The sequence below is a fragment of the Convolutriloba macropyga genome, unplaced genomic scaffold (genome assembly GCF_964194025.1).
Source record: "Convolutriloba macropyga unplaced genomic scaffold, txConMacr16.3 SCAFFOLD_1096, whole genome shotgun sequence".
Classification (NCBI taxonomy): domain Eukaryota; kingdom Metazoa; phylum Xenacoelomorpha; order Acoela; family Convolutidae; genus Convolutriloba; species Convolutriloba macropyga.
In genome coordinates, this window is record NW_027449504.1 from 28103 (window position 1) to 53924 (window position 25822).

The 25822-nt window shown below is 34.2% G+C and overlaps 1 protein-coding gene across 3 annotated transcripts in view; it reads right to left on the reverse strand.

The window, feature by feature from the left end:
- The window catches only part of LOC142355083 (uncharacterized), a 37055-nt gene that overhangs the window by 2620 nt on the left and 8613 nt on the right, over window positions 1–25822 (reverse strand). For all 3 annotated transcript variants that reach the window (XM_075407365.1, XM_075407364.1, XM_075407363.1), the window contains one exon: window positions 2607–2873. In XM_075407365.1, coding sequence (XP_075263480.1) covers window positions 2607–2873 — 267 coding nt within the window. The remainder of the gene's footprint in view (window positions 1–2606; window positions 2874–25822) is intronic.

The following is a 25822-nucleotide window of genomic DNA, read 5'->3' on the forward strand; positions in this document are numbered from 1 at the left end:
CACAAAACACACACAATACTCAAACAAACACCAGCATACAAATACAAATCCCAATAAAAAACAATTAAGCAAATTTTGGCAACTGATCTTTACTCAAGGCTCGTCACCATTCATTTAGGTCTTCTTTGTTTTTCTAAATAACTAAGCGTGGACTTGTTGAGCCAAATGTATCATTAATTATGGTTTTGGCACTAAACGTTGAAAGAACACTTTTTGAAGTTATTCGACAACTTTTTGTCATTTTTGATGTTTCTTGAGCATAATGAAACCATCAATTTTTCAAAGCTTCAAAAATCTGGTAGAGAACAAAAAACAATTGAGAAAAAAAATTGGTTTTGGACAATATAACGTCGCATTTTGTCACAAATAAAACGTTTTTCTTTACTTTCAGGGTTTCTGACAATTTCTGCACTCTGAATCTATCGGTGTCCAACATTTTAAGGAACTAAATTTCTCTCAGAGCAACTTATTTCTCTCTTTCTCATTCTATCTTATACACAGAGAGAACATTACAAACACCAGTATTCCTAATATACACACACAACCACAACCACACACAAACTCACTTAGACACGAACACACAAATATCAACACCGATAACATAAACTTTTTATTTATCTCTTTTCCGATAACCAATCTTTAACCATGGTTTGTCACCGTTGATTTTAATCATTTTTCAGCGCAATGTTGAATGAGCACAATAGTCCAATTCACTTCTATAAAACTAGCAAAAATATTTTGAATCTAGATTTATTAAACAAGTTTATGGAGCTCAACAAACTCTAAACCACATTTTGCAGCAAATTTTTCTAAATTTTTTCAGATGTATGACAGTGTTTCTGCAATCTGCTCTACTTGGGTATGACATGAAAGGGAATGTTAAAGGCTCTCCTTAAAGGCTGCTGTTCTTACAACTGGGGAGTAATTTTGATCAGTAATGAGTACGTTGTTTTTCATTCTGGGAAGTATTTTTAAAGAAATGGAATGTTTCATTAATTTTTATGTGAACTGGAAAGGAAAAAAAATCAACTTTTAACAAAACTGATTGTTTTAATGTGAAGAGTTTCGCTAGTATTAATCTATTCAGGTTTTCAATTTAGAAGAACGCATTCAGACTGCAAAAGATGAGTTCGAAGACCAATATAAAAATACAAAATAGTGGGAAACTTTAATATTTGATTTAAAAAAGTTTTTTAAAATTTATCTTGAATTTTTCATACTGTTGATTCATTTAATCACTTATCCTCAATTTTTTTCGTATTTTGTTACTCTAGAATTGGTTAGCTGGAACAATTTGCCCTGAAAACGTGAGGAAAACAAACAAAAAATGAGAAAAAAATCAATCTTTATTTTTAAATAACAAATTTGGTTTTTATGATCTCCATTCCGTGAAACCTTTTGTTACATATCAACGGTTTTGAAAAAACTCAAAGTTCTGATGAATTAAGAAGAATGGTTTACAAAAACAACTCAAGAGATTACAAAAGAATCCAATTTTCTGCTTTTAATTTCAAATTTTCAAAATTGAATTTGGCTATTTTGTAAACTCTAATTTGCCTGAAGTCTTCTATCCTCAAAAAAAATGTCCGATTGAGAGAAACGTTGCCTCCTTTCAAAATTCATAATCAACAGATTGTTCAGCCGACTGTATAATTAAATGAACCGTTGGACTTGATATGAAACTATCAAATTTGAACATGGGATAATTGAGCGAGAAGATCAAATAGCATTGGGTAAAATGGCATTCATTAAATTGTCATGCAACCATACTTTTTATAAGCATCAAAGTTGTAACCATTGGCGTAGCAAATGCAATTTTTAGTCTTTTTTTTTGGTCATAATTTTCGCTTTTTCTATAAGTTAAATAAACTCCAAACGATTCACGAAAGATCAGATGGACTTTTTCTTCCTGATGTAGTTTTGTTAGCCCCTTGAAGATATTGTTACTATCCTACTAAATTTAAAAACGTTTCTGGTAGTTTATATCCATTTGACAATAAAGATCTCTATTAGCTCTATTTTTTTCTTAAGGGTTATCTGAACTCAACTTCGCCTCACCAGTTATCAATTGAAACACAATTTACTCTCTGTGTCCATATGTTTATCTCTCAATACATTATGCCTGCTCTTTTTTCTGCTGTTAGTACTCATGCTTTCATTTTTTTTTCAGCGATCTAGTTTTTGATATCTGATTCACAACTCTCGAAAATTTCTTCTCGAAATGTATTTTTTTGCTACTTGGATACTTTTTTGTTTGACTGGTTTGTCAGAGATTTTATTGTCCGGACACAAAAATAGCCATCTTGTCTGGGCTTAGTGTTGGAATTACATCTGATAGAGTCAGTGTCATTACTGATGACATGATTGGAATCTAACACGATTCAACTTGATCAGATTTAGCTGTTTCTTTAACCAAAATTCTCTATGCTGACTTTCAAATTATCTAAATTCCCGAGCATGAAAAAGTGCAATACGATTCAAAGAATTTTGCCTCCTAGATAACTATCATGTGTATCGATTAGGGATTGGGGCATTGTCTGATAGAAAATATTTTGATTCCCACTGGGGCTCGAACCCTCAACCTCCGGAAATTTTAAACCTCTCACCTGATATCTCATATGAGTGGAGCACTGTGTGCGATGACCAATTGCAATTCTAATGATGTTTTCATTCCTCTCGATATCCCATTTGACGTAATCTTCGACCTTCTCTAACTGAATTTGAACCCTGATCACGTACGTTTTCTTCATGTCCACGTCTTTTTTCATCATAGTGGAGGGAGCTGGTTCTCTCAGGGTCATGTTTAGGATGCGTTCTTTGCCTTTGAGCAGTTCTTGGAAACCGGAACCCAATCCGTAGAACTCGGACTCGACCTGAAAAAGAAATTTTATTGTCTTTTGTTCATATCCCCTCAAACCTCCCTCCCCCCCCCCCCTTCCCGCAACCGCGATGTGATATTTTTACATGGTACGACTCTGTTAATTAATAATATAACATTTTATTACTGGGTTGTAAACAGTGCGGGGTCATTTTTAACAGCTTTTTCAAAATTTTTCACAACTGTTTCATGAATATGAATATATTTTTTACAGCTCTCTCGTTAAATTTGAAGCTGTTTCATTATTATTCAGAAAAATTTTCACAATTTCTTTCTATGTTTTCAATACTCAATTTCATTAATCCGTCGGTTTCAGAGCTATGGCAGTCTGTTTTTTTACCATGGTGTGATCAAAATTCACACCAAGTTTCACACCTTTCAGATTCTATCGGAATTATTTGAGACACCAGAAATATCCCGCTTTCAACTGCAAGGAGCAATGAAGCAAACAGTCTCAATTTTTCATAATGCTTTTTAAAATTACATCCACAAATACAACTGAGAAGGAGGGCAAATTTACAAAATACTATACAAGCACAATGCGACGAATTGGTTTGTTTTCATAAGCGAGTATAGATTTGGTTTTGCATCTTTTAACCCCTGGTTAAATTTAACCCTCCATATTTTGAAACCATATATTCTCAATCCTGCGTCATTTAAACCCAAAAACTTTCCCAAAAAATTCTTATTATCTCTAGTTTTGAATGTTAATTATAATAATTATATCTTAATAGGAAAAAATAGGCTCCTAGCAATCACGCCCTCAAATTAATTTTTTAAATTCAGGAACCTACAGTGCAGGAAAACAAATGAATAGAAAAATGTCAATTAACATTGACATTTTTCAATGTTTCAACATTTTTCAAAAAAAATATACGATCCAATTAACGCCCTATAAAATAGGATGCACAGCAAAGTTTTGCAATAGTTAGTAAAATAATTTTTTGTCTCCTATAAATTTTAAGATGAAAACAAGAAGTAAACAAGATTTCAAAATAGCTCAATCCGAGAGATGCAACGCGTTGTTGAATCAGTGTTTTCACTTTCAATCTATTTAATTAATGTATTAAAAGAATAATGCGAATGGATAAAACGATTGACATAAAAAACAACAAAACAAAAAAGAGACTGGTGAAATATCTAGTGTCCAATTAGGGGATCAAAAGACCAGGTGTTTTACCCTAGTTATTTAATTGAAATTTTCAGTTATATAATTAATGCTTTAAAAGATCAACGCGAATCGATAAAACGATTGACTTAAAGAACATCAAAACAAAAAGAGATACTGGTGTCCAATTGAATATCTAGTGCCTAATTGAACATAGAAATATCTATGTCTAATTGAGGGATCATAAGACTAGGTTTTTTTACCTGGTTGATACTTTAAGTTATTCAATTAATGCTTTAAAAGACCAATCCGAATTGATAAAACAATTGACATAAAAAACAGTTGTTTTATCAACAACTCTATCGAGTGCAAAAAATGTTTCTCACTTGCCTATGAACCAGAAGTAGAGCTTCATAATGAGTCGAAAGATCAATTTCTTTACTCCTCTATAGTTGATGGCAAGATTCTAAAAATTTTGTGCCTGCCCTAGTCTACACCTGGTTTTATGAAAAGAGCTATTAGTTCCAGGTGGGGGGAAGGTTAAATACTGGGTTAGATTACACTGGCGAGGACCCTAGTTAAATTCGAGGCTAATTGAGAAGTCTAGCATTTTATTGAAATAAAATAATGAGTCAAACTAAATATATCACTTAAAATCTAGACCAATCTAGACCTTTCATACCAACAATCTTTACAAGGAAATCTTTTCAAGAGTTATAGAGGTCGAGGACGGTCTTTTTTAATTCCAGTTCTAAACTTGGGTATGTAGTTTGTGCGGGAAAAAATGCAACACACTTTTATGATTACTGAGAAATTATACGGGTTACGTATGACGTGTTATACCGGAAACGGAATGTGACCTTTAACCGAAACTGAATTATCGTCTGAATTAATTTTGCAGCTTAAAATTTTAACGTAATTATCAGTTTACGAGCCAATTTATTGTCCCTCGAGCGTTTTTTTTTTCGAAATTTTAATATATCAGTCAATTCAAATGCAAAGCTAGTTTCCAACATAAACTTGAAAGTGTTCAAATTTATTTATTTATTAAATTTATAGTGTCAGTTGTTTTCTCAGTTCAATATTTCGTGTTAGAAAGTTGAGAGAGAACAACCTAATGTAAATTGTGCATGAGATAAGCTTGACATAGCTTGACAAGAAGCTCTATTTGTTCAACGTATACTTGGCTAGAGAAATGAAGCCTCGAGGAACAAGAAAGAACTTGAGAATGGGTTATAAGAGATGCCCAAGTTCGAGAGCTTAAGACCATTCGGTGTCAATAGGTAGCACACTAGGCTTGCAAGTAAGAGACGCTGGTTCGAATCCAGTACTGGTCCATTTTCACAGTAGTTGCACCTGCATAGACCCCCATCATTTATCTAAATAATTTTGAGAGATCAGTCGGAATTTTTGATATGTATTTGCCTTATTTGTAACTGAATATTTCACTTCATCCGGAAAAGTTTCCATGAAGTATCCGTTTCGAGCACAATACAGTTGACTTCAATTGCTATTGACCATTTTAAAGCCTCATTATAATAGCGAGATTGCGACTATTACAAAATTCAAAGTTAAAATTACTTTTATCGATGCGCGCATACGCAGACGCATTGATTAGTCTTTGCGCTTGCATATATAGATCAGACCACATTGGAGTAATTAAACATTTAAGAATTTAAAACGTAAAAAAATTAGTCAATAATTAAACAAAATTGCTATTTTTAACGAGCTTGATCACAAAATAAAAATACTGTATTAAAAGCACACGATGTTATTTATTAAGTACTGTGACATTGCTAGATAAATTAGTCAAAAACAAAGAATTTAAAAATTAAAAAATTTAAATGCCAAAAAAGTAGCGTTATTTTCGTACTATAATTCCTCATTGTTCGTTAATTGTACCCCGGGTCAAAGTTTGGCGATTAATTTTCGTAGGAAATGCGGTGAAAGGCTGTATTTTTTTTCCACCGCGCTCACCTCAACCACCGCATTTCTTACAAAAATTCACCGCATTTATTACAAAAAAGCAACCCAAAAACCTTGACCCAGGTCAGTTGAATAACTTACTGGAATAAATGTCGTATTCAATACTAGAAAAGAAAAAAAAGAAGAAAATTTTTGATTCTCTTTTTGTCCTTTTAAAAAAATTAATTCCAATACATTTTCATGGATTTTTGATAGCATCATGAGACAGCATACGTGAAACTTTTAACTCACATCTGAAACTTTAGAGCCAAGTTTGAGAAATTTGGTGCATTACGTGTTTCAGTTCTTTGGGTTTGCATCCCAGTTAAAAACCCGGCGAAGACTCAACGGTTGTAACAGGTAAAGCATTCTATCTGAGTAGCAAGTTTCTTTTATTAACTGTTTCGATTAATCGTAGATAAAAATTTTACAGAAATGCTTACGGTTTTAATGGCTTCGATACTTTCTTCTCGCAATTTTCTACTGGATTTTTGGTTTTTGCCTGTTTTTGTCGTTTTCATAGTTATAAGGCTTTTGGTGATGACTTAATTGGCGATCTATGAATGACAGATATTACTGTTTTTCCCATCGAGGCATAATTTGGCGTATTTAATGCTTTCTGTTGAAAGATCTTGCATTTAATGCCTTTGGTACAACGCGTTATCTTAAAAATTATCGTAATTTTAACATGTTTGTTTGTATTTGTTGACTTTTTTGACGCCACATTGTTACAATAATAAAAACAGTTTCCTTTTTTAAATTATCTATTTTTTACTTTTTTAAAAATCTTTATGTGGTCGTGAAAAGTAGTTTATATACCAAGAGGTCTCGTTAGCTTTTAAAACTTTTAAGTTTTTTAAAACCTTAAACTGTAAACTTTTCATTTTTTGTTGTTCTTTTGTAAACTTGTATCTTATTGTCACCATTGAGAGGTACCATCCACTTTTCTTAATTCAAAATTAACATGCGTTTTGCTATTATGCCATAACTGGTGCTCTGTTTAATGTAAAATATGCTTTTTCATAGAAATATTTTGTGAGTGGTCAAATTTTGGGCTTCTTTTTTTTATTCTCTTAGAATATTTGCGTTGATAACAGATCACGATGGGTTTCATATGCGACCCAAGTAGCTTACTTAATCTTTAATTTCAATTTTACCAATTTTAGCTGAGTTAGTACAAATAATAAATAAAAGGTCCAGACAATAGATAATGATTTTAATGTCCTCAAAACTTCGTGTTTTGTAAAATGATTGAAAATTTTTGAGTTTTTCTGCGATTTTAGTCCGGTTCAATGAATTAGTCTAAACAAAGATATGACTAATTGATTTCTTGGGTACTTTTTAGTGAACTTTTTCAGGAATTTTTAGTTAAAAGCTAATGGTATCAAGACTTTTGAAAATGACGAATTTTTGAACTTAGCCTCAATATTTCTTCTGTTTATCGACTTGTTACCCAAATTTCAGGTACAAGTCCCTACTGCTTCTTACTTTAGAAAACTAAAATTCTCTAGATACGTATTCATTTGACTGTCTTTTGACTTTGTTTCTGTTAACAAATAGGTTGCTTTTAAATTTGTATCTTGAGTTTTTGCCGTATTTTTTTTCTTTTTGCTTAATTTGTTCGTTCGTTTTACTCGTAGTCTTGTTGATAGCAAATCTCATGAGTGCTGCATGGCATTATGTAAGTTATATAGTAGCTTAGGTGTGTAACTGTTTTGTTAACTTCAAACAACTGTTTTTGAACATCTCTTCATTTGGTTGACAATTAAGTCAGAAATGTAGATTAGTTCGGGATGAAATGTTATGTTCAAACGCACCTTACCGAGCCTCTTTGTTGGGATCTAGCAATTTTATGCTGCTCTGATTAATTTTGGTTTAGTCAATTTCGGAAAATCTTTCTGAGGACATACAGAAGGTACCATTCAACTATGAAGCTCGTTAAAGCCGAATCATTTTTGCACAGATTTTTAGAAAATCTCCGTTTGTAAAGAACGAGTTAAGAGTTAATGATTCCAGAAAAATTTTCAAATTCTCGATTTTTCTAACCTTCTTTTTTTCTTACACGCAAACAGGCTTTAAATAAGTTAAAACAGCCACTCGCGATGTTGCCAAGTTAACTTTTGTTCAAAATAAAACAGATTCAAAAAAAATCTGAAATGTGATACATCCTTTTGTTGAGTTTTGATCATTCTATGGAAAATATTAGACGTATTTCGAATCAGATGCACAGCGAACTTGTTTATTTCCTAACTTACGGTTGTGCCAATTAAAATTTATTTATATTTCAAGTTCTTATCTTCAGTGTTTTTCTCAACTTTGTTGTTATCAGTTTATGGTTGAGAAAATTGTTGAACTCTTAAAGGTGTGAATTATTTCAAAGATGTAGGTGAATGAATTATTTATAGCTGATTGATTCACGTGTTTACGGAAGTGTTTCAGACATCGGAAAAGAATCTCGTTTTCATTAATCGCGGAATCATTTGTAAAAGCTACCTTCAAATTTAGAATCTCGTTATAAATTGAAAAGGCGAGAACAGCGAAACTGAAGGTCAAGTTTGAAATTATCGATACTAACACACAAACACGCCGACGCATTGATCTGTTTTCAAATTTTCGTATGGATTTACTTGTTCACGGGAACGATAACGAGACCAAACTAGACACGCCCTCAGTAATTAAAAGAGCATATTTCAATTCCCGGGTCGAGGTTTTTGGGTAAATTTTCGTAAGAAATGCGGTGAATGCGGTGAATTTTCGTAAGAAATGCGGTGATTGCGGTGAATGCGGTGAAAAAAAATAATTCATCGCTTTTCACCGCATTTCTTACAAAAATTCACCACCAAATTCACCGCATTTCTTACAAAAATTCACCGCATAGACTATTATGGCAAAATAATGTAAGAAATGCGGTGAATGCGGTGAATGCGGTGAAAAAAAATAATTCACCACATTTCACCGCATTTCTTACAAAAATTCACCGCATATGGTTTCCAAAAGTTTACTCAATCTGATTTAAATTCACAAGAATTAACAAACAAGTAAGTGACAGTTGGCGCAGTGGAATAAGCATTGGAAGGCATGAAGGAGGTCAGAGGTTCGAACCCGTGTAGGGACGATTCTTTTTTGTAAGAATACTGAGAACGCGGTGAAAAAAAATAATTCACCGCGATTCACCGCATTCACCGCAAAAAGATGTAAGAAATACGCGGTGAAAATTATTTTTTTTCACCGCATTTCACCGCATCTCTTACGAAAATTCACCACCAAACCTCGACCCGGGTTTAAGAAAGTGTTGAAAAAAGAACTAAAAATAAAACCAGCAGGATTGGCAATGTGCGTTTGCACACTGTTCCAAACTATAAAACAAAAAACAAAATTATTGTTTACGCTCCTGTGATGGAATGTCGGAACAAATGTTGAACTTTTATTAAACACACCGAAAAATTAGAGTTGTAAAACAATTTGAAATATACAACTTAAGGGAAGAGTTGAGGGAAAATCGGACATAAACAATAATGGAGAACTAAATTTTTCCGGGTAAATACTGGACACTGGAACATGTTGTCCTCTTTGACAAGTAGGAACTTAAAATTCTTTTTCAAATTATGCTAAACTTGCGACAGACAAAGAAGTCTATTGTTAATATTGCTCATGACCTGCTACAAGAATTCAAGCTGAAATTAATGGTAATGGAAGACAAAAAAATGGACTCTTGTGTTTTGTAAAAAGATTGAAAATATGCTCTTCTTGATTTTAAACACTATATTCATTCACTTATATATTCAGTATGAAATAAACAATCAGTCGAGCGGTAGCTATGAAAAACTTAAAATCGATTCATGTCAACAAACGCATATGATAAAAAATTTTCAAAGTTATGCACGGCAACTAAATATCCAAATTAAATTTCTTGCAATATCGAGAGGAACAAAAACGAAAACATATAAAAATTTATTTAAAAATTTGAAGTCAATGATTGTGGCATCTTATTTTTAAACCAAAGATAATGGCTTAGAAGAGAACTATACTCTTTAGACTAAGAAAATTAGTATACCTTTTTTTTGTTAAAGGTGTGAAAATGGCAATTAAAGAGTGTCATAATCTAGAGAGAGAGAGAGGGAGGTTTTGGGGGCAGTTTCGTTCCTTCTCAAAAATTATTTGAAAGCTTGAAACTCGAGAGAGTCAGTATTCGTTAGTCGTTTGCAAGCCATATGTCGTCTTCTGAATTTCTGCTAGGCTCAACAGGGAGGGGACTCTGTCGCCCAGAAGATCGATCAAATAAAATAAACCAAAGGTTTTGAATTGGTGAAGCAAGCGTTAATTTGTTACTCTGATAATTCCCCTCTTCCACTCTTGTATGCTGTTGCAAATTAGATTGCCTTGAAAAAAGTAAATTCACAATGGGGCTCGTAATATCAATTTTAGTTACATGGATAACAAAGGTAAGAGAATTACTTGCACATCAATGGAAAAGGCAAATCAAGACAATTTATAATAGTAATTAAATTAATATTAACAATATCCGTGGTTCACTTCCCAATTGAACTAAATCAAAACGCTCACAGTATCCCAACTGGTCTTGCAATTACAAATCTTTCAAAGTTTAGTCCCACTAAACCAACTACTTTCTCTCGCTTGATCGAAACCAGCCTTCTGAAGTTCTCCCAAAATCTCCAAAGTCTGCCTCTCTCTCTCTCTCTGCCAAAATTTCACTGTTTCACTTCAATTTATACTCAACCAACGCGCTCGCTCTTATCTTAAGCAAACAAACTTTAATCTCTTAAGTAAACAATGCAACTTACACTTGAAATTGTCACATTCTGTGGGAGGGCTTTGTTTGCTATGCAAACAACCAATATCAAATAATGCTCTGTCATTCAACTGCTACCAACCATTGTTCAACTTTCTCCTTATCTTAAGTAAACGACCTTTGGACTCTTATGTATACAAATCCACTCCACTTTATCTCATATTCGCACTTGACATGTCAATCAGTGTTTGCTTAGTAAACATTGATCGTTGCTCTAAAAAGTTCTTATACCTATATTTCCGCTATCAAATTAATTAGCTGCAATCAATCCCTGTCAAAAATCATGTGTTAAATAAATGACTCAACTCAACTCTAAACCAAAGACCAATTGTAATTTCCAATTTTGATACTATTTCATGAAATTCCCCAGTTAAAAACCGCCGAAAAATCTAATATTCCTAAAAGCCCAAAATTTCACCTCTAGGGGTCATCCAAAGGTCACCCGACCATAATGGGAGATAAAGTTGATAACTGACTATTGTCACAAATATTCTTTCATAGTAGCACCTACTCACAAAATTTCATGGCTTAACTCCCACTAGAACACGAGCAATGACCGCGCACACTTTTAATCGACCTCCCGGATGACCCCAAATTTCCAAACTTAATAACTTGCGAAGTAGTGGTCAAAACGTCTTCGGGTAAAGTTTTCTAGTAACTATAGGGTGCCACCAACTTGCCTGCCAAGTTTCATGACCAACGGATCAGCCGTTGCGAGTCGTTTGCAATTTAAAACTTTTTAACGAGTCGTGGGTGCCGAAACCCGAAAAATCCGAGTTCGTCAAAATTGACCGGTGTGGTTATTTTTTGTCACTAACTGTCTCAGGTTCTCATATTAATACCATTTCAAAGTCATTCGGCCGCTCAAAAAGGCCGATGTCCGGTTTTCGGCACCCGGGTCGTCCCGAAGCACCGGCTTCCGGTCGCACTCGGAAGTTAAAAATAGCACCATTAGAAAGCCTTTGAAAAGTTACACTAGCCCTCCAAAAATCATAGGGCTTCTACCAATATTCCACGAGCAATTCAAATTTTACGTCCCGCAGCACCGGCGTGCGCTAGTCCCGTGCAGGTTGGTCTGGGGTCAAATCTGACCTCAAAATCGGATTTCTCGTGCCCAAATTAGTCTATGCCCCACTTTTCAGGTCAATCCAACTTCAACTTTTAGAGAAATTACTATTTCAATTTCAGTGTTAACTATTTTTAGTGAAAACTGCATTTTCATGTTAAAAATCATAATTATGCTTCCTAGACTCGTCCCAATGTCACTCAGTACATTAATTCACACGTAAGCCTAGTTTCGACTGGTTAATATGTTTATTCCCTGCTTAAAAGTTCATATTTCCATTTAAAATATCGAAAACCCTTAAATCACCCTACCTCCCGTGTTAATAACTCGTGGTTGGGTAGTCGGATTGGCCCAAAAGGTATATCAGCCTGAGAAGATCATTGGGTGTACCTCACATTAAAATTTCATAAGCGTCCGCTTAATATAACTCCCACATTGGTAGGGCACCAAGTTCTGCTACCCCCTTATCTTTGTCACTTCAAAATAGCGCTTCAAATTGAAATTCCAATTCTGTTCAAAGAATCTAGTTCACTTCAAATCTTCGCTCTCTAGTTTATTTAAATCACTCACTTCGACTTTGGCCTGATGCACAAATACAAATTTGCTAAGAAAACGAATTATATCGACAGCTCAATATGCTTTGGTTCATTAATTTGTTTATTTACGATATATCACTCAACTCCCCTCTCTGGCGCCTTCGAAACAATAAACCTTTACGAAAGAACGCTTACTTCAGACACCCAATTAACTTGTCAAACTTGACCTAAATTATTTGACTTAACTAGCGCTATCTGGTTATGAAATTTCCATTGACTTTATTCTTATGCTTTCTACACTCCTCCCTCCTAGATTATTATTCTCCCGAACAATTTCAAAGCCTTATCTTGTGACCCAATTAACTTACACCTACGTTTTTCAGCAATAGTTGACCCAGTGAAGTGAACCACTTAGCTTTAGCTCCGGTTTAATAAAAATTAACTGCACTTAAATTTGAATAGCGGTTGATTAAATCAGTTTTGAAAACATTTTCGCATTTCCACATCTTTACATATTCTACGTAACTCATCAACTCTGATTTTTTATCAAACTCTATTGCCTGTGACATACATCTTCCCCAGGGAACCCTAAAATCACTAAAGTAAAAAAAATCTAAAAATAGATCTACCAGAACTACACATTTCCCAAATCATCTTTTAAAAAACATTTCCCTTGGGCTATAGTGATTGATCAACATGTCTTAACAAAATAGATTAATACAATGTAGGCAACAATTGGGATAAAAATAACTTGAATAACTTAGCTGTCAACGTCCCTCTCCTCATACACCTGTGCACCTGTACATGAAAACTTTCTTCCTCTGATGCTTGAATGGATGACCAACTCTTCTTCCACTGTAGCTACAATTTGTCCTGTAATCCTTCCATGACTGCTGTCTTGATGCTTCCAAATGGCTCCACTTCTCTTTTCGGCTCAACGATCGTTTCTCCAGCAACATCCTTGCAATCTTCGGAAAACGTGATGCAATCCTTCTCTCCACTTTCTGCTCAACTTCCATCGGAACAAACTAGAGTCCTCCCTCCTAGGCTGTTGTTCATCACGAACCCAACTGTGCAACACTGTAGTCATTGAATTCTGATCGGATTTCCCTGTTCTGTCAACTCCAGCACTTTCCCTTTGATGCTCATCCGTTGGTTCGACCGAAACACTACCATTAAGCTGACTTTCACTCAATTGAGATTGCACCCATTCCTCCAACTCCTTTCCCAACTGTGCAAAATCACTCCGATCACCTGCTGCCTTATCGTTTCGGCCCTTCTGTGTTTCAAATACCAACTGCCGATCAATATCTCCTGAACTTTTCCAATTCTCCAAAATGTCCGAAGTGGACTCAGTTGTACACATTTGTGTCTCATCAGCCACCTTTGTTGCATTGCAGAACTTGTGGTCCACACCTCCTGTCTTTAACTCCATCAAGGCCCAGGCGCCCAACATATCGCTTCTGCTAGCTTTGACACCACTGCCAAAACTGCTTGCTATTGCAGATACATTGTCACATGCTACTGAGTTCAAACTTGTGGCAAAACTTGTCTCGCTTCTCGCATCGTTAACCTCACGTTCCTCTGCATCCGAAAAATCTGTATCCGAAACATTTTCAAACAAATTGTCATCATCTGACTGTTCATCGCTTAGCTCATCAGACTCTGGCGACTGTACATAATCTTTTTCCATCGCAAGATGCTCATCTGGTCCACAAGACTCAACACTCTGCTCAATGGTTTCTTGTTCTGTCGGAAGTTCTCCGTTGCCGCTGTTTTCATATTCCCTTAGCGCTGCTCTGTAAATTTCCTGATTAACTTCATTACAAACTTCCTCCGTAAACTCTACCTCAGTTCCAGTTTGCACTTCATTGCCGCAACCTGGAATTCTTAATCTACTACCACACTCAGCAACTCTCCTATCTTCAACTTCTCCAGACAGATGTTCACTAAAGGCTTCTTTTGTTGATACACCACAGCTGAACCCAATGGCAAACCCTTCAGAACTTTTGCCAGATTGCCGAAATTCATCCTTTAAAGAAGTGTTATAGCTTCTACTTGTATCAATCACCTGCCTTTGAGAACTTTGCTGTCGCATTCTCTGATCCATAGTATTTTTGGTTTCACTGAATTCCATCCTACTTCCCGCTTTTCCTCTAACAAACAAATTGTAGCTTCGCTCGTAAAAAAGTGGGTTGTCAGACAATCGTACATCAAACTGATACAGCGTCTCGGTCAATGTCCATGCTTGCTTCTCTAGAGTCGACCGCCAATAACCTCTTGGTAGATCACTTACTGCATTCAAGGCCCACCCACACAGTTTTGTAGGCAACCACTTCATCATCTCTTCTTCCCTCCATCCCAGCTTCATGCCAGTGCTCAAATAATGTTCACGCCAATCTTCCCAAACTTCGTACCCTGGTGAAGGAAAACGCTTCACCAATTGATAACCAAACATAATCAAACTATTGGTAACCCAAAGTGCAAATGTAAGTCAACTTTCGGTGTGCTCTCAGCAGTTTCTCCAATAAAAATCGCAGCCGCTCCAAATAATCAGATAATCAAAGCAAAAAGTAACAAAGAAACGGAGCCCACCCAGGAGTGCCACTGTCGTCTTCTGAATTTCTGCTAGGCTCAACAGGGAGGGGAAGCTGTCGCCCAGAAGATCGATCAAATAAAATAAACCGAAGGTTTTGAATTGGTGAAGCAAGCGTTAATGTGTTACTCTGATAATTCCCCTCTTCCACTCTTGTATGCTGTTGCAAATTAGATTGCCTTGAAAAAAGTAAATTCACAATGGGGCTCGTAATATCAATTTTAGTTACATGGATAACAAAGGTAAGAGAATTACTTGCACATCAATGGAAAAGACAAATCAAGACAATTTATAATAGTAATTAAAATAATATTAACAATATCCGTGGTTCACTTCCCAATTGAACTAATCAAAACACTCACAGTATCCCAACTGGTCTTGCAATTACGAATCTTTCAAAGTTTAGTCCCACTAAACCAACTACTTTCTCTCGCTTGATCGAAACCAACCTTCTGAAGTTCTCCCAAAATCTCCAAAGTCTGCCTCTCTCTCTCTCTCTCTCTCTCTCTCTCTCTGCCAAAATTTCACTGTGTCACTTCAATTTATACTCAACCAACACGCTCGCTCTTATCTTAAGCAAACAAACTTTAATCTCTTAAGTAAACAATGCAACTTACACTTGAAATTGTCACATTCTGTGGGCGGGCTTTGTTTGCTATGCAAACAACCAATATCAAATAATGCTCTGTCATTCAACTGCTACCAACCATTGTTCAACTTTCTCCTTATCTTAAGTAAACGACCTTTGGACTCTTATGTATACAAATCCACTCCACTTTATCTCATATTCGCACTTGACATGTCAATCAGTGTTTGCTTAGTAAACATTGATCGTTGCTCTAAAAAGTTCTTATACCTATATTTCCGCTATCAAATTAATTAGCTGCAATCAATCCCTGTCAAAAATCATGTGTTAAATAAATGACTAAACTCAACTCTAAACCAAAGACCAATTGTAATTTCCAATTTTGATACTATTTCATGAAATTCCCCAGTTAAAAACCGCCGAAAAATCTAATATTCCTAAAAGCCCAAAATTTCACCTCTAGGGGTCATCCAAAGGTCACCCGACCATAATGGGAGATAAAGTTGATAACTGACTATTGTCACAAATATTCTTTCATAGTAGCACCTACTCACAAAATTTCATGGCTTAACTCCCACTAGAACACGAGCAATGACCGCGCACACTTTTAATCGACCTCCCGGATGACCCCAAATTTCCAAACTTAATAACTTGCGAAGTAGTGGTCAAAACGTCTTCTGGTAAAATTTTCTAGTAACTATAGGGTGCCACCAACTTGCCTGCCAAGTTTCATGACCAACGGATCAGCCGTTGCGAGTCGTTTGCAATTTAAAAATTTTCAACGAGTCGTGAATGCCGAAACCCGAAAAATCCGAGTTCGTCAAAATTGACCGGGGTGGTTATTTTTTGTCACCAACTGTCTCAGGTTATCATATTAATACCATTTCAAAGTCATTCGGTCGCTCAAAAAGGCCGATTTCCGGTTTCCGGCACTCGGGTCGTCCTGAAGCACCGGCTTCCGGTCGCACCCGGAAGTTAAAAATAGCACCATTAGAAAGCCCTTGAAAAGTTACACTAGCCCTCCAAAAATCATAAGGCTTCTACCAATACTCCACGAGCAATTCAAATTTTACGTCCCGCAGCACCGGCGTGCGCTAGTCCCGTGCAGGTTGGTCTGGGGTCAAATCTGACCTCAAAATCGGTTTTCTCGTGCCCAAATTAGTCTATGCCCCAATTGTCAGGTCAATCCAACTTCAACTTTTAGAGAAATTACTATTTCAATTTCAGTGTTAACTATTTTTAGTGAAAACTGCATTTTCATGTTAAAAATCATAATTACGCTTCCTAGACTCGTCCCAAGGTCACTCAGTACATTAATTCACACGTAAACCTAGTTTCGACTGGTTAAAATGTTTATTCCCTGCTTAAAAGTTCATATTTCCATTTAAAATATCGAAAACCCTTAAATCACCCTACTTCCGGTGTTAATAACTCGGGGTTGGGTAGTCGGATTGGCCCAAAAGGTATATCAGCCTGAGAAGATCATTGGGTGTACCTCACATTAAAATTTCATAAGCGTCCGCTTAATATAACTCCCACATTGGTAGGGCACCAAGTTCTGCTACCCCATTATCTTTGTCACTTCAAAATAGCGCTTCAAATTGAAATTCCAATTCTGTTCAAAGAATCTAGTTCACTTCAAATCTTCGCTCTCTAGTTTATTTAAATCACTCACTTCGACTTTGGCCTGATGCACAAATACAACTTTGCTAAGCAAACGAATTATATCGACAGCTCAATATGCTTTTGTTCATTAATTTGTTTATTTACGATATATCACTCAACTCCCCTCTCTGGCGCCTTCGAAACAATAACCCTTTACGAAAGAACGCTTACTTCAGACACCCAATTAACTTGTCAAACTTGACCTAAATTATTTGACTTAACTAGTGCTATCTGGTTATGATATTTCCATTGAGTTTATTCTGATGCTTTCTACACCATAGGTAACTATTTAATGCAATCCTTGTTTTATTTCATTATACTTGGACAACCAACAATTTAATGTCACTATTGAATAACAAATTTAATTTGTATTACGTTCCCTGTTTTGTAAAACTTGTTGATTACTATTTTCAATCTGACTATTAGAACGTCCAACTTCGTTGTCCTTGCGTTCAATTTTTCTTAGAGGCTATAGGAAATATATGCTTGCTTTGTTTACAGCCCATTTCACCTAATCAATCGATATCTTTTGTGATGACAAACAAAACTAGCGTCATTGAAAAACTCTTGATAAGGCTTAATAATTCAATACCGTTTCCCGTTGTTTTTAAAAATTTTGAATAAAAGAAAACTTTTTTTACAGTTTTAAGCTTCCATTGGTCCATTGCGCTCTTTGTTCCACAGAATTCAAAGTGTTTTGATTGTATTAGAACGCTGTCTCCTTTTTCAAGTTTTGTTCAGTCTGGCGAGCGACATTAAGTCCAGAGAAAACGGATTAACCAAAAAGACCCAGAGATTAAATCTTCTGATTCAAAATGAGAGAGGAAAAATCCACCCAGACTCTTCAAGTGTCCTGAAGTAACTGAAAATTGCGGTTAATAACTGTGGCTCTTGTGGTCAATTAGAACACTGGTTCTCCAATTTTTTAAGAACCCTCTCAAAAACTATACTCTGATTACTATTTCAAGCAAAATCTTTGTCGCTCGTTTGTTAGATTTTGGGCATCAAAAATTAGCCAATGAAAGGGAAGGTAACCACGAAACAAAAATGTGAAAAAAATTTCTCTAAAATTCTGGCTTTATTTTTTGACGGTTTTGTCATAGCTGCCGAAGTATGACTTCTAAATTTTATAAATATTACATATAGAAAAACATAATTTGATTCTACCAGCCATCTGTTGTTGTTGTGGAGGAAAGTAGCAAATCCATACATTTAGACCAACCAATATCAACTTTGAAGGGGTCAAAATTTTCCTCCAACAAAAAAATGATGAAAGCATGTTCTTATTGTTGTTATAAAGTTAAAGAATAAACAGTTTGTTTATATTTTGCTATTTCTTATAAAGGGTTTTCAGAGCGATAACATCTTTTTTAACGAGAACGAGTTTCCAAAATATCTAAAGATTACAAGAGAATTAATTGAACTTCATTTGTTGAATCTGTTGATAAAAATTCAGAAATTCGAGGGGACCCGAGTGAATCAGGAATGACTATCATCTTAGATTTTTTTAGAATCTATTAGCATCTTGAAAGAGGATGCAAGATTTTCCGGAAAAAGACTTCAGGATAATTAAAGCATTCGTCTTAGAAGATAAACATTTGTCCTACATGATTCATACAAGGTTGACATTCTTCTTACAGAAAAGATTTGCAGAAAAGACATCTTACAAAAAGACATCTGTTTATCCTGTAAAAACACAAAGTATCTGAACACAGTTGAAGATAATCGAAATATAACAAAACGATTGCAATTTTCTTCAATAGTGCAAAACATTCAAGCCGAAAATCAAAGCATCTTTGTGACATATTCATAAATAGTCAATATTAATCAAAAAGCAAAAAAAAAATGTTTTGGCCAAATGTTCAATTTCCAAGAGGGCGCAAGTTTCAATCAGCCACATGGATTTCTCGATAAAAACTGTTAGAGGAAATATCAATAGCAGCAACATTGGCATCAATTTGGTTAATCTGGCATGAAAATTTTGATGTTTTTTCGGACATTTAGGTAGATATTATTGAAATTATTTGAAATGTTTTGACGTCAGTATTTGAATATTTGTTTTTGCCGTATATTACGATATAATGAAATTAAAATAAACAATGATGCTGCTGGTCTTTTTTTCCTTCCGGAGAACCTCTTACCATGTTATAAGGTTATAATTGTTCCGACCCCTCTTGAGGGGGAAGGAACTATATACTCAAACGGGTTTTTTCGTTCAGTCAATTTTGGCCGATCGATATATTCATCATAGAGAGATGAGACTGGAATTATTAGAAAGCTTGTCCAGCGTAGAATATGGAATTAAAAAGATTTTTTAATTTTCGTTCTTTACAGGGAGTTATCGAGATTTAAATTTTGAGAAAATAGTGTGAATTCCGGCGAGATTTTATTCACTTTTTCCGGAATTTTTCAATAAAACTTCACCAATTTTGCTGAAATTTGTTATTTTTTTAAAGAGTTGTTGATGTTTCTCTGTAATAAAAATCAAAAGAATATTGTAGGCTATCTTCAAAAACAGCACGGAATAAGTTTCTTTAGTCCATTTTGATTAAATTTGCAGGAATTACAGACCCAAACAACACTAACACATTTTTTGTAGACTCAAATGGGGGCTTTTTTACGTCAAATTTCGTTGAGAATGCTCTGTAATTAAAACTTCGCCGTTTTTCGCTAAATTTATTCGTTGATTATCAAAAACGCAGCTTCTATTTTTCTTTTTTTAACTAACAAAAAATCAATATCTATAACATTCGAATAATCAAGTGTTTTTAAAGAACAAACAGCATTAGCAGGGCTAGTTTTGGACCAATCTTGGACTGGTATAATCCAAAAATAATTCGGATTGTAAACAGTCGGTCTTTATTATAAAAAAATTCGATCTCTTCTACAAAAACTAAATAACAGAGCATTTCAAAAAAGCTCACTAATGATAGTTCAAATTGGGTTCCTAATTAGCTCCACGTTATTTTATCTAGTTGATCATTTGAAAGCTTATGGTTGTTTTGACTTTTAAAAGTATTTGATTTTCAAATAAATAATGACTTATTGAACTTTTGCCTCTATTTTTCTTTTTCTTTGATCAACTTAAACTTATTGTCCGCAGTAAAAGAATGCTTCTCCTTTCTATTGAAATCAAATTCAATCTTTATTGCGGTTTTACTCCTTAAGTTATGGCTACAGGCTTTGATACAACTAGATTTCAAATTTTCTTAATTTTTAGGTATTTGCCCATTTTTCACGTTTTCTAGTTTCGTAACAATATCACGTTATTGAAAGTTCCTATATCACATTATTGGCTTTCGAATTAAGGCACAATTGGTATTATTAAAATGCTTGAGGAGATAGATTATGATTTTAACGGCTTCGACACTACTTTTTCGGAGAATTTAATTGATTATTTTAAATTGTCTTTAACTGCCGTTTATATTTTCTCTTTTTAGTCGCGTGAAATTTTACTGTACAATGACCCGCTTTCATTGCTTTTTCATGGAAGAAAAGATGAGACGATATTCTGATTTTAGTAGATAGCTGATAGCTTTCATGACTCTGAAAACAATTGTTTTCCAAATTATAAAAAACACTTTTCAACTTCGCAATTTTGTTCCTTTTATTGTCTGGATGTTATCTAGTCTCGTTAATTACAGGCCAATTATGACATTATTGTTGTCAAAGGAAGGTTTCAAAAGGGGATTACAGTCACGCAATCTAATGTTTTTGAAGAGTTCATTTACTTTAGTGGCGTCGACTCAAAAAAGTAAATTATTTTTTGATTTTTTGTCATGTTTGACGTTCCTTTTGTAGATATAAGACACATTTTGGATAATTGCAGTTCTCATGGGCTTCCTTTGGAAGAATTTACGAACCTAATTAATTTTTTTATTCTGTAATTAATGGCGTTCATGTCTGGAAATATTTTTTTTCAAAGTGTTTTTTATTTTTGCATTTTGTTTTCCATTTTTGTCTACTTGTTACTTTGCTTCATTAATGAGAGGTCACATTATATATTACCGGTGCAATTGAACACATTTTGATGGCCATAGTATGGCTTTACGGTTTCGAAAGCGTTTTCTGCCAAGTTTTATTTGATTTTTTGTTTGTTGTCTATTTGTTCTTTTTGTAACAGCGTAAAAAACTGAATACCGGCAGCTCTTAATTCCTTCTATGGAAGCATTGGTAATCGTACACATATGGGAGATTTTATTTGATTTCTAATGGTTTTCATTATTTCAAAATTAATTGTTTAAAAGAAGCGAATTTTTCAACTTTACTTTTTTTTGTTCTTTATTGTCTAATTGTTACCAAGCCTTTTTATTAACTACTCCCTTATATTTTGTGTTGAATTACAAGTTATTTTGTTTAATATCAGTATCATCTGACGGTATTTTGACTTTGTTATTAAGTTTTGTTTTTTGAAACCGACATGAAGTTTTTGATGTAAATAATTTTTATTGTTGCTGTTTTTTGATTTTGCTGTTCGTCTTGACTCGCTTTTGTAACATTTGCACATCTCATCAATCTAATGCGCAATTTTTACTCCACCACAGTTATTTGCTTTAGAGACTTTCTTTTCGTTCATACACCAACGTTTTTAAAATACCTGAATTTTTGGGTGTTTCTATGTTCCTCATTTGGTAGACAATAGAGCCAAAATTGTGGATGAGCGGCGTCGGAACATTATGTGCGATCGCACATTACCGAGTCGCCTTGTTTTTAATTAAAAATTATTCCTGCTTCAAGTTTGTGCATTTGAGCGCTAAATTTGGTAATAGAATGACCAGTGTAAACAAAATTGGTCGGAATATTATGTGCAAAGCACATAGCCAAGCCTCATTTTAGTTTTACAGCTAAATAATTTTGCGATACCTTTTATGAAACAACAGAAATGTTGAGTTAAATGCCGACCGGTAGACTTAAAACAATGTGATGAAAAAATAGAAGAGCGGCAATTGTTCAAATTTGCATAATGCAGATTTTCTTATACACAAAATCCTAAGAAATCCTGATACATATAAGGGCCAATTTCTTTTTTTTATTATATTTTTCATTTTTTCCGACCCACCTTGTTTCTTGTATAATTTGAAAACCCATTTGTGAAAGAACAACCAACAAAGAAACCTTGTGATATCAGAAAGCTGAGCATAATAGGGATTTGAGACACTCAATTATTTGAAAAACAATCGGCACAAGGATTTCGAAAACTATCATGAATGCAGAAGTTTTTCATCCTTCAATGACTGCATTACTTTTTTTGAAAACGAGTTCAAAGTCAAAAGTGAAACCAGAATTGTTGAAAAGCCGCGAAAAATAATGCAAATTTTTTAAGACAAAGGACACAGAAATTTGCTCAGATTGTGCGCAACTCTATACTGCAAACTCTTATCGACTGTATTTGTTGAGATTTGGTAGGAATGTTAATCAATTTTTCATGATAAATTTACTCAGCCGTGACGCTAGACGAAATCTAAGTTCACTCGTCTTATGACGATCCCTTCCTTGTTCATCATATGACATCATTGTTGTCAAGGGTAGGTCAAGTGAACAAAATCTATACTTTTTGAAAGAATTCGTTTTGAATTTACTGTTTTCGACAGTGATTTTTCGCACAAAAAGTAAACTTATTTTCGATTCTCGATTTTCGTCTATACTTATGGTTTTTTTTCTAGACTTAAAACATATTCTGAAGAATAAGACGTCTCGAGCGCTTCTTTTGGACAAATAGACGAACCTATTTCATTATTCCATTTTGTAGCTAATGGCTTTCATGAATTTGAAAAAAAATGTTTTCAAAATAAAAATCAAAAAATTTTGCCCTTTTTTGTCACTTTGGTCAAATTTTCACCTCTTCTAATTAATGAGAAGGCCTAGAACGTATTTTTGGCATTTAAGGAAGGCTCAATTGATTATATTTTTAGGGGCAAAAAACGATTTTACTGCTGCGACAGCGTTTTCGCACGATTTTATTTTGAATTTTTCTGTTATTTCTATTTGTTGTCCTTTCTGTTACCAAAAAATCATTAACAACAGGTCTTAGAGCACTCCTATAGAGGCACATGTGACCATAAACATAATAGATTTTTTCAATTGCCATCGAAAGGTTTTCTTTTAAATTAAAAGTTTCCTCAAATAAATATAAGCCAAATTTTTTATCTTTGCTGTTTTTTGTTTCTTTTGTCTATGTGAGACCTAGTCTCGTTAACTACAGGTCTAATAAGACATCATTGTTGTCAAGGGTAGGTCAAGTGAACAAAATCTTTTCTTTTTTAAAGAATTCGTTTTGAATTTACTGGTTTCGATAGTGATTTTTCGCACAAAAAGTAAACTAATTTTCGACTTTTGTCTATATTTAAGGTTCTTTTTCTAGACTTGAAACATAATCTGAAAAATAACACGTCTCGAGCACGTCTTTTGGACAAATAGACGAACCTATTTCAGTTTTCCATTTTGTAGCTAATGGCTTTCATGAATTTAAAAATAATTTTTTTCCGAAGAAATTTCAAAAAATTTTGACCTTTTTCTTAATTTTGGTCAAACTTTTACCTCTTCTAATTAAAGAGAAGGCCTATAACGAATTCTTGGCATTTAAGGAAGGCTCAATTGATTATATTATAAGGGGCAAAAATGATTTTACGTCTGCGACAGCGTTTCCTCGCAATTTTCAATTGAATTTTTTTTTGTTTCTATTTGTTGTTCTTTCTGTAACCACAAACTCATTAACGACAGGTCTTAAGGCACTCCTATAGAGACACATGTGATCAGAAACATAATAGATGTTTTCAATTGCCATCGAATGATTTTCTTTTGAATTAAAAGTTTTAAATAAATATAAGCCAATTTTTTTCTATCTTTGCTGTTTTTTTTGTCCTTTTTGTCTATGTGATACCTAGTCTCGTTAATTACAAAACAAATGTTTTGGCCAAATGTTCAAATTCCAAGAGGGCGCAAGTTTCAATCAGCCATATAGCTTTCTCGCTAAAAAATCTTTAGAGGAAAATATCAATAGCAGCAACAATGGCATCAATTTGGTTAATCTGGCATGAAAATTTTGATGTTTTTTCGGACATTTAGGTAGATATTGTTGAAATTATTTGAATTGATTTAACGTCAGTATTTGATGATCTCTTTTTATCCTATATTTTGATATAATGAATGTAAAATAAATGATGCTGCTGGTCTTTTATTCCTTCCGGAGAACCTCTTATCATGTTTTATGGTTATAATTTTTAATTAAAATTTACTCCTGCTTCAAATTTGTTCATTCGAGCGCTAATGTTGCTAATATTATGAAAAGTTTGGACAAAATTGGTTGGAATGTTATGTGCAAAGCACATAGCCAAGCCTCCCTTTAGTTCTAGAGCTAAATCATTTTGTTATGTCTTTAAAGGAACAACAGAATTGTTGAGTTATATGCCAACAGGTAGACCTAAAACAATATGATGAAAGAAAAAAAGAGCTACATTTCTTCAGTTTAAAATAATGCCGATTTTCCTAATATACGCAAAATCCTAAGAACTCCTAATACATATAACGGCCAATTTCTTGAAAGTATTTATTTTTTCCGACCCACCTTGTTTCATGTATAATTTGAAAAATCATTTCTGAAAGAACAACCATCACAGAAACTTTGCGATATCAGAAAGCTGCATACAATAAGAAAATAGATAATCAGTTATTTGAAATGGAATCGTCACAAGCTGGATTTCGAAAACTATCATGCGTGCAGAAGTTTTTCATCCTTCAATGACTTCACTACTTTTATTTGAAAACGAGTTAAAAGTCACAAGTGAAACCAGAATTGTTGAAAATCCGTGGAAAAAAATGCAAACTTCTTAAGACAAAGGACACCGAATTTTGCTCAGATTGTGCAGAACTCTATACTGCAAACTGTTATCGACTGTTTTAGTTGAGATTTGGTAGGAATGTTAAAAAATTTTTCATGATAAGTTTACTCAGCCGTGACGCTAGACCAAATCTAAGTTCACCCGTCTTATGAAGATCCCTTCATTTTTCATTACATGACATCATTGTTGTCAAGGGTAGGTCAAGTGAACAAAGTCTATACTTTTTGAAAGAATTCGTTTTGAATTTACTGTTTTCGACAGTGATTTTTCGCACAAAAAGTAAACTAATTTTCGACTTTTGTCTATCTATAAAGTTCTCTTATTAGACTTAAAACATATTCTGAAAAATAACACGTCTCGAGCGCTTCTCTTGGTCAAATAGACGAACCTATTTCAGTTTTCCATTTTGTAGCTAATGGCTTTCATGAATTTGAAAATAATTGTTTTCCAAATAAACTTCAAAAATTTTTGCCCTTTTTCTTCTAATTAAAGAGAAGGCCTATAATGAATTCTTGGCATTTAAGGAAGGCTCAATTGAATATATTATTAGGGGCAAAAAACGATTTTACGTCTGCGACAGCGTTTCCTCGCAAGTTTCATTTGAATTTTTTTGTTGTTTCTATTTGTTGTTCTTTCTGTAACCAAAAAATCTTTAACGACAGGTTCTAAGGCACTCCTATAGAGGCACATGTGATCGTATACAAAATAGATGTTTTCAATTGCCATCGAATGGTTCTCTTTTGAATTAAAAATTTTTAATAAATATAAGCCAAT